The sequence below is a fragment of the Austrofundulus limnaeus genome, unplaced genomic scaffold (assembly GCF_001266775.1).
Source record: "Austrofundulus limnaeus strain Quisiro unplaced genomic scaffold, Austrofundulus_limnaeus-1.0 Scaffold11, whole genome shotgun sequence".
NCBI lineage: Eukaryota > Metazoa > Chordata > Actinopteri > Cyprinodontiformes > Rivulidae > Austrofundulus > Austrofundulus limnaeus.
Genome location: NW_013952413.1, coordinates 3,003,376 through 3,012,403, shown reverse-complemented (window position 1 = coordinate 3,012,403; position 9,028 = coordinate 3,003,376). Strand labels below are relative to the sequence as shown.

The 9,028-nt window shown below is 35.5% G+C and overlaps 2 protein-coding genes across 3 annotated transcripts in view; both read right to left on the bottom strand.

Annotated features, from left to right (window-relative positions):
- Positions 1–1,801: 1,801 nt before the first annotated feature.
- Positions 1,802–3,699, bottom strand: rabif (RAB interacting factor; the record flags this gene model as incomplete). Its single annotated transcript, XM_014002011.1, is given in 3 exon segments — positions 1,802–2,271; positions 3,174–3,328; positions 3,597–3,699. Coding segments are annotated over 2 exon segments (396 nt in total). The 3' UTR covers positions 1,802–2,022.
- A 916-nt stretch (positions 3,700–4,615) lies between these two features.
- adipor1a (adiponectin receptor 1a) overlaps positions 4,616–9,028 on the bottom strand; it is a 12,360-nt gene continuing 7,947 nt past the window's right edge. For both annotated transcript variants that reach the window (XM_014002010.1, XM_014002009.1), the window contains 3 exons: positions 7,675–7,862; positions 7,303–7,496; positions 4,616–6,456 (listed from right to left, as the gene is read on the bottom strand). In XM_014002010.1, the coding sequence (XP_013857464.1) occupies positions 6,328–6,456; positions 7,303–7,496; positions 7,675–7,862 (511 nt within the window). In that variant the 3' untranslated portion in view covers positions 4,616–6,327. The remainder of the gene's footprint in view (positions 6,457–7,302; positions 7,497–7,674; positions 7,863–9,028) is intronic.

The following is a 9,028-nucleotide window of genomic DNA, read 5'->3' as shown; positions in this document are numbered from 1 at the left end:
CCATCAGATTGTTGCGCGCTGGCCGGGACTTTGTTTTTAAATGGTCTGAAGAAGCTCGTTCATTGGTGGGCAGCAGTCATATGTCAATGGAACCAACTGTTTATTTTTTTTATATAACAAACATTTTGTTTCCTGAAGTCCTGAATTGACTCCTGTATTTTTGTTAAATACTGTTAATGTAAAAGTAGGACAGTATAATTAAGTATATGTGCCAAAAACTCTTAAATAAATTTGACTTCACTCACTGCTTGATGTACACCTCTTCAGTTCTTTGTTGGCTGATTGTGATTAATCTGTAGATGAAGATTACAGGCAAAACATTTAATCATAAGCAGAGTTTTACACTAATGCATTATACTGGAGTACCTTCAAAGAGTACTTTGAAAATGTAATTATTGTTTTTGCACATCTGAAACTAAAAATACCACTGACTTTTCACATTTCATTTGAATGTCCCTGTTCTCGGTTTTTACTTTCAGAAAGTGGAACCACTATTTTTCTTTGACTTTTAGATTAAAAAACGGGAAATGTATAAATCAACAAAGCTCCCCTTAAGGACTTGCTTATAATACTTTTTACCCTACTGACAAATGAGATCATTCAAATTCTGTAAACTTATTTTGGTCTAATATTGAATTACATTTTATTGCTGTAACTTCTACAGATTCAGTTTTATGATTTAAAAGAGAACACACAGTAGCACAGCTGCATACATTTTACATATACTTTCTAATCCTTTTTTTAAAGGGTTTCTGAACACAAAACTCATCTTTTCATAGTGGTTTCACTATTGGCACTAATGCAAACACAGGTATACAAAAGGAAGCTTAAACCCATGAAGGACTCACACCAGTATCTATCAATCAATCAATCAATCACCTTTATTTAACCAGGTAGAGCCCGTTGAGATCGAGATCTCTTTTACAAGGGTGACCTGGTCAAGAGGTCATCAGCACACGTCGCATATTGACAAAGCATTTGCATTGATCAAAACGAAATAAGGAAAGCGGGGAAAAAAAAACTACAATCACGATGAATAGATGTTGACAGTTCAGAAACGTCTGTAGTAGTAAACACAGTAGACACTGTGCTCAGCTGGTTAACATGATCGCACAGGATTTATTAGGGACTGGTTCACTGTGTGTACATGGTTAAAAAGTGCCCAGCACAAGAACAATAGAACATGACATAGAACATTTATTTGGCAGCATTGTGATGAGCTTCTCAAACAATAAAACGAGGACATCTAGTGTTGTGTAGTGGAACTACACAGTTAAATCAGTCCCCAATGGAGGTTTAAGGAGATGGTCAAACTGGGAAGGCCTCTAAGTGATGTACTTACAGATATTAAAAGAGTTTTGCACTGCTCACATTTTCTTTCAAATTAAAATCACAGATTTCAGAGCACTTTTAAGGATGGGGCAATCAATGTTTTTGTGATGCAAGGACAAAGTTGGTAACTGTGTACATATCTGTAATCTTTACCTTCTGTTCACAACGCTGACATCCAGGCAATTAAAAGATTTTACTTTAACACATGTTAAGTACAAACTACCCTGCATTGCTTCCTTGTTTATAGTGTTTCAAAGATGCTACTTTTTAATTACTGTCAAATAAACCATGTCAGCATCTCTAGATTAGATTAAAAATAATATTAATGCTGATGGATTAATAGCATCCATACCAGCACTGCAGTGGCACCTTAATCTAATATTCACTTAATTTAAGGGACTTATTGTAAATTGTTCTAAACTGTTTCATCTAGGTGACGGTAACAAATATAACAAGTATGACATTCAAATAATGACTTCATTAATAACTTTATTAGAACAGAATGGTTGTACTMATGCCATTATGATCGATGGAAATGAACATGGCACAATCCCTTTAACAGTACAGTATCAGTGAGTGTGTGTACGATGGACTTATTCGGGGTAAACTGGGCATAAATCCATAAAAACAATGCATAGCCTGCCAAAACATTTAATGAGGTCCGTGTGGGCTCACAAATGCATAAAAACATTATGCATGGTTCACCCTATCCAAAGCCACATAGAATTTCTTTTTGTCATCCAAACAGTGCCAGCCGATTGGTCCAATTTCACAATCTGCACAGATGAGGTACTTGATTTTCCCCACATCCTTTGTGAAACCCAYGTTCTCAAAAGTGAGCATGTCGTCCACTAACCAGTGGGCGGTCAGTGTGTCACCGTTGACGGAGCCCTCAGCAGTGTTGGAGCTGCTCTTCTTCCGCATGGCCGGTAGGAACAGCTGGGGATGGAAAAAAACAGGAGTTAGACAGAGCTAGAATCAAGTTAGAATTCATATTTGCTTTATGTTTTCTGCTGCTGATTGCAGACAGACATCCTTCTCTCCATTTCCTACTGGGAACCCCAAGGTGTTCGGTAGGCCAGAGAGGCTATACATTATAATCMCTCTGGTGAGTTCTGTGTCTACTCCAGGGCATTCTCCCAGTGGAATATACACAAAAAATAAAATAAAATAAATACATCCAAAGCGAGACGTCTAGGAGCATCCTAATCATATGCTTGAACACCTCAACTGACTCCTTTTGATGCAAAAGATCAGCAGTTTTACTCCAAGTTCTCCCCAAAATGACCAAGCTCCTCACCCTATCTCTAAGGCTGAGCCAGGACACCCTACGACAGAGCTCATTTGGCCAAATGTATCTAGGGGTATAAAAAATATTGATACACTAAAATATCATGATATTTCGTTTCCTGACACTGTATCAATTCTCAAAAGCACTGTATAATTTTTTAGTTAAGGCCAAATCGATAAAAATTTGATTGGATTTGATCAGGTTTTATGCATGTAATGCATGATGTGCTCTGTATACTGATTTTAAAAAAAAATCTGAATCTTCTGAAGAAAAAAATTGGCAATATAGTGCCTTGCTTATAGTTTTGCAATCTATTGCGATATATTATATTGTGACACCTGTGTCTGCATGAAACAGAGAAGAACCTGAAGTTCCCAWACCAGACAGTATGTGGGCGTATTTATTCTGCATGCATCTACTTGTTTAGTAGTATATGCTTGGTAATACTTATTGCATTTATCGTTAATAATTGATATTTGAATTTTAAAAATCCAGCAATCCATCCATCCATCCATCCGTCCGTCCATCCATCCAATAAAATCCATCATACCTCCTTCTCGGTAAACATAGCCATGGCAGGGCACAGCACCTTGGAACCGCAGCGTTGACACAGAACAGACTTKGTATTCTTGCCGTCCTCAGACACCAGCTCGGTTTGGTCAGARCTCTCTTTGGATCCCTCCTGATCGTTGTCCATTTCGACTCCTGACAACACAATAATTTTATTCAAAAACACACAAAAATCGAAGGGTGTAGCTTGGAGAAACACACTGACGCAAAACACGAACACTAGACCCTGAAAGCAGCTTAATACAATAATTTAAAATGAAAAAGGTTCAGAAGAGCAACGTTACAGAAACATTTTTCCATCGATGCTAACATTGAATTTCGCCTACAAATAAAGATAAAGATAACGACTACATGTACACAGATAAAACTTACACCTATTTTAGTTAGAACATATAATACTTACTTGAAATGTAAAGTAGAGAAATTGAGAAAAATAAATCAGACAAGCAAGTTAGCTGGCTGTGGCTAGCATGCTAACTGATCTTAAAGTGCAGCTAGTAAATGCTCTCGATCTGAAACAAGCGTTGGCCTCGAGGTCCCTTGCTCATAAAAAAAGAGAAAGAAAAAAAAAGGTTCCTCCACAACAGTTCTCCAAAATAGCAGGAATAGGATTACCGTATTCTTAGTGTAAACACCATAATTATGATGGTAAAAAATATTGGGCTTTAAAAATAGAACAAATAAAATGCCATGCTATATAAATGTTTCAGTTTAAGAAATATGCTAGTTCAAATAACTGTACAGTGTAAATAAAGTAGTTCAAAAACGAAAATTAATTTGGTCAAACATATCTGCTGAGCTGAGAAAGACAACTATTACTTTTGGGTTTTGTGATGGGTTCTTTTGTTTTAAATCATGGATTGTTACATTCTATTAGCTTGGCCCTTGCCTTAAACTTCTGCTCTTCCTCGTCCGGAGCAAAGCGAAGGACAAGGGTCTGGTTTTTACCAGGCTTATCTTATACAAGTGATAATAAAAAATATACAATAAATGAAAAACAGTTTAATAAAAAGGTTAGACATTCTAAATTTGTGGTACATTAAAGAAAACATTATTTGAAATTTACACAGAGTTAAAATGAGGAATTTTAATTGTTTTTTTAAATTAAGATGTGTTCTATTACTTGTAAATCTGAACGGCTGAAGTAAATAAGCTTTAGGATACTAAACATGAAACTTCAATATGTGGTGTGTTTTATTTTGGTGTGAAAAGAAAAATAAGAATTTTAACCAACATCAACCGGTCTTTCTTCCTCCCCATTTTAAACAGAGGACACATATTTGCTTGACAAGACAGAAGTAAAAAATGAATATTGTAGTCTAGACAGTTATTAATAAAGTCCTACATTTGAATAAATGTGTATTTTCCTAAAGGCTTACATTGGCTCACAACCCCCACCAAAAATAATAAAAACAAACACCATTTTATACATGTGGAAAAAAATTTATTACAATAATTTTCCAATATTATCATTAATAAATATTTAGGTTGTCATTTCAGAGAATTGTATGGGTTGATTTTTTCTACACGACAGAACACAAAGTCAAAGATACATTTTTTTTTAGTTTTTGTAATAAAGCTTGAAGATCGTCTAGAAAAAGGAATTTTTTAACAGCATTTCTTACAACCTATCAATGGATTTGTAACTTTAATAATAATAATTTGACTTAGTATTTATTATGTATGGAAAACAAAAACGAAAGAAGTGAGTACTTGGAAAACCTTGATGCTTACGTAACTGTTAAGATAGGCCGCTTTATTTAAAAACATTTCCATTGGCCTAAGGCACAAGTATACTCAAAGTTTATAGAAATCAAACGGAACACATTTTAAACCTCATTTGCTGATTTAAAGTCTTGAATTTAATAATTTACAGTAAGGTGCACTTGATATTTACACCTGTCTTTGCATCTAAAAATCAAGCACAAAGGAAAAAATCTCCCAATTGACAAAAAAGAAAAAAGCAGTTTAGCTGCTTCAGATCTGTACACTGTTGAAAACTAGATGTTTATTAAAGATGGGTTACTTCAACAATACAAAAAATGATCAAGTATGTAGTTATTGTCCGAGTTTCAATGACAACTTTTCTGTCTCATTAAACAATTTAAAACTTCCTTCTTTGGGGAGATTTGTCATCACAATAAAACTCAACCAATTTTTTCCAAAAGACATTCAACAAAGTATTTAAATGCATTTAATTTGTTTCATCATTTATGTTAATCCAAAACAACAGATTTATTTATTTATTACTTTAAAAAGCACATTAACAAACATTGCTGCATGTGCTTCACTTCAGTGAGAAACTCCTTTCTTTCCCKTAGTGCCCAAACAGACGTTACAGATTTAGCCTAAAACTATTAAAACATAAATTTTTGGTACTTAATGGGCTTTTGAAGTGCTTTTTGCTGCGTAAATGCCAAATCTGAGTTCTCAGTGGTCCTGTGGAGTTTTAAAAGAACTGAGTGTAAGAACTAATAAAAAACAAAAGGAACTACAATAGATTGTTTATGGTTTTCTTCCTTTTACATTTGCATTTGAATTCTCAAAAGTCTACAACACCATGTACTGCTGTGCACCAAACGTCCTGTGAACCGTGCCATTGACCTAAAACCTGCACATGAGGGGAATGACTTAAGTCTGTGCCTTTTGCTGTGGCACAAATAATACTCTCTGCACCCTTTGTGCAACTGTAACAGACTATGAAGAGGTTAGGGTAACAGAGAGATCATAGGAGCAGACTATCTGTTTCAGCAACGCACGCTTATGGTTTAAGTTCAAGCTTTCTTAGTTGAAGACCCCAACTCCAAAACTGACAGGTATAGTAGTAAAGTAATCCCCCGTTCCCTCTGAAGTACATTGGCTAGTTAATGCTACTTTACTGGAGAAAAATAAAAAGCCAAATGCAGAAAGACCACTAAAACCCAAAGAAGATGTAAGCAAATCAGCAGGAGCAATAAGTGACTATACTCGATTCCAGCAGCAGTTCGTGTGTGTGTGTGTGTGTGTGTGTGTGTGTGTGTGTGTGTGTGTGTGTGTGTGTGTGTGTGTGTGTGTGTGTGTGTGTGTGTGTGTGTGTGTGTGTGTGTGTGTGTGTGATTGAAAGTGTAAAGATAAGCGAGTCACAGTTGGGTCTTTTAGAGTAAAGAGTCGTCTGTGCATCCTCCTTCAAGGCCGTAGCGAAACTCCTGCAGGTTGGAAACCCCGTAGAAGTGAATGAACGCCGCAGCCACGACCAGGACATGAAAGATTTGATGAGAATGGAACTATGAGGAGGAGAGACACAAGAGTGTGTGTTAGTCACACTGAACATTATCCTTTTGTTTAAAAAATATATATAGACGCTATACTTGAAATTGACACTTAATTTAATTGTATTTCTTTGCAGTTTCACATTTTTAGTTTTAAGTTTACCTTCCTGTAATTTGTAAACAGTTTAAAAAAACATCTTTTTAAACTTTTCTTAAAGCAGAAACTGATTTCATAAAAGGACATTTGTAGCTGGCCAGTTTTCATTCTCCCTGTACCTTTGTGTTTAATTGAGAACCAGACTTTATACAAGTGTACTAAAACTGCAAATCATGGCCTGACTGTGAAACATCATTTGCACTAGTTTAATAGTCTCATTATGTTCTATTATTACTTTGTTTTGTCTTGTTGTATTTCATCAAACTGCATTGTGTTGAATTAAAATTAAATTATGTTCATTAAGAACTAAATCATTTAGTCACTATAAAAAATGAATGAACATGACAATAAAGACCTAGTTTTAATAATTTTTCTATTTTATGTATCAAACGTACTGTCTATTTGTCTTTATCTCTATATTTCTGAAGTATACCAACAGCTGACAAAAAGCAGGTAAATTATAAGATTTTTTTTATCAAATGCCTGTAATTTAGACAAATTTGCATATTAGAAAATTTTGGTCTGTTCACTGAAAAACATCAAAAGTTGCAGTTAAATAAATAAACAAATAAATAATCTAATATTAATCAAAAAAATGTATAGTTTGATAGTGATGCTCCATATTTGAGTAAAAAAAACTGAATTCTTTTAGGTTAATTTCTCTTTATTTCCTGCAGCCCACATTCGGCACATTAAGCACTTACCCAGATGTCACACTTTCCAGGAAAAAAGCGTTCAGGGATCCTTGCTGCATACAAGCCGGCACCAGTGATGTACATGGCACCCATCAGATAGAACCAACCCATCTGTCCGACTGTGGTGGCCTTTACAAAACCCTCCTCGATGGTGAAATGCATGGTGGGGACAATGCCACTCAGTCCAAGACCCATAAATACACCTAAGAGCAACAATATCTGGAATTACTTAAATAACAGGGATTTCCGAACAAACAGTGTGTCATCAATGATCTCTGGAGTAAAAGCAGAACTGGTGACAGAAGTGAAACTAAAAGCTATAAAATCATGAACTGAAGCAAACGGCACTGTGAAACCGTGACAGGCTCAGACCATCCTCACCTGCTCTCGTTGGTCTGTGACGAGGTGTTGAGAATCGGTCCCACTGGGCAACTACGATGGCGGCGATGCCAAGAACACATACAATGGTGAGGTAGATAAGTCGAGGCTGAGGGGAGCAGTAGAACGAGTAGTACAGCCAGGGCACGAAGGAACCCATGATTAGAAGTGCAATGCCCGAGTAGTCAAGCCTGAGGAGAGTGACAGTGACAAACGCAGGCTGATTGGAGTTTTTAAATTTGGTTAAAGACACAATAACAAAAAAGTTACAATGTTGCTGCTACGTCTGTTTAACATTTATTCTTATTGTTTAGAAGATAACACGTTTTATTTAACAAAATTCAGGACTTTTCCACTCAAATTTCCAGATCTCCATTGATTTGTGGGGACGTTTTTCATGTTCAAGTACAAACATTTAACATTATTATACTGGTTGTGCTTGTTTTTATCAGTATGTCCTAAACATCGTAAGACGCCACAAACTGTCTAAACCTTTTCATAAGTATGATTTTGATCACAGAGGTCAAGTCATCTGCAATGTGACACGATGCTAATTCTGTAAAACCTTGTTCCCAGTTAGATGGAAATATCACAGAGTGCTGTCATTTTAAGTAACTTAGGGTTCAGTATTTTCAGACACATCTGAAGAAGTTGTGGACTTCTCAACCACCTGAGCCCCACCCATACAGTCATCACACCTGTAAACCTATAAGAGTCTGTATCTGTGAGCTCTCACATTTCACAATACTGATAGCTAAAATGCTTAATTCATAGCTTCATTTGGTAGATAAAACAAAAGTTTAAATCATGATAATTATAAGCAACTTTTGCATATAAACATATGTTATTTTTTTAATTAAGATTCTGGTTAAAGCATCAAAAACAAAAACAAGAAAAAAAAAAGGAATATAAAAACAGCTATGAAAACATTAATGTTTCCAACTTTCCTATCCATCTAGGTCTGGAAAATACAACAAATAAACTGTATACTTTTCAAAACAGCACAGGAAACTTGTGTACACATGTTACAACATAATAGCTGCATGAGTATGTATGTAATGTCCCAGGCTTGAGAACCCCTGGTCTAACTGAACTTTTTTTTTCTCATCTGCTTGTGTGAGGCGCACGTGATGTACATTTCTTAATCAACACAAACAGTGAGGGACTACAGGGTGTGATCAGGAACAGCTAAAAAAATAACAATGTAGGCTGCTAAATATGAGTCTTTATCAACATTTCCAGTAAAATAATAATAATAAAAAAATTATATATACACTCCTGATCAAAATCTTAAGCCCAATCAAAAAAGTGCAAGAATTTGCATTTTGCTCTATTGGATATTAAGAAGGTTCTAAGC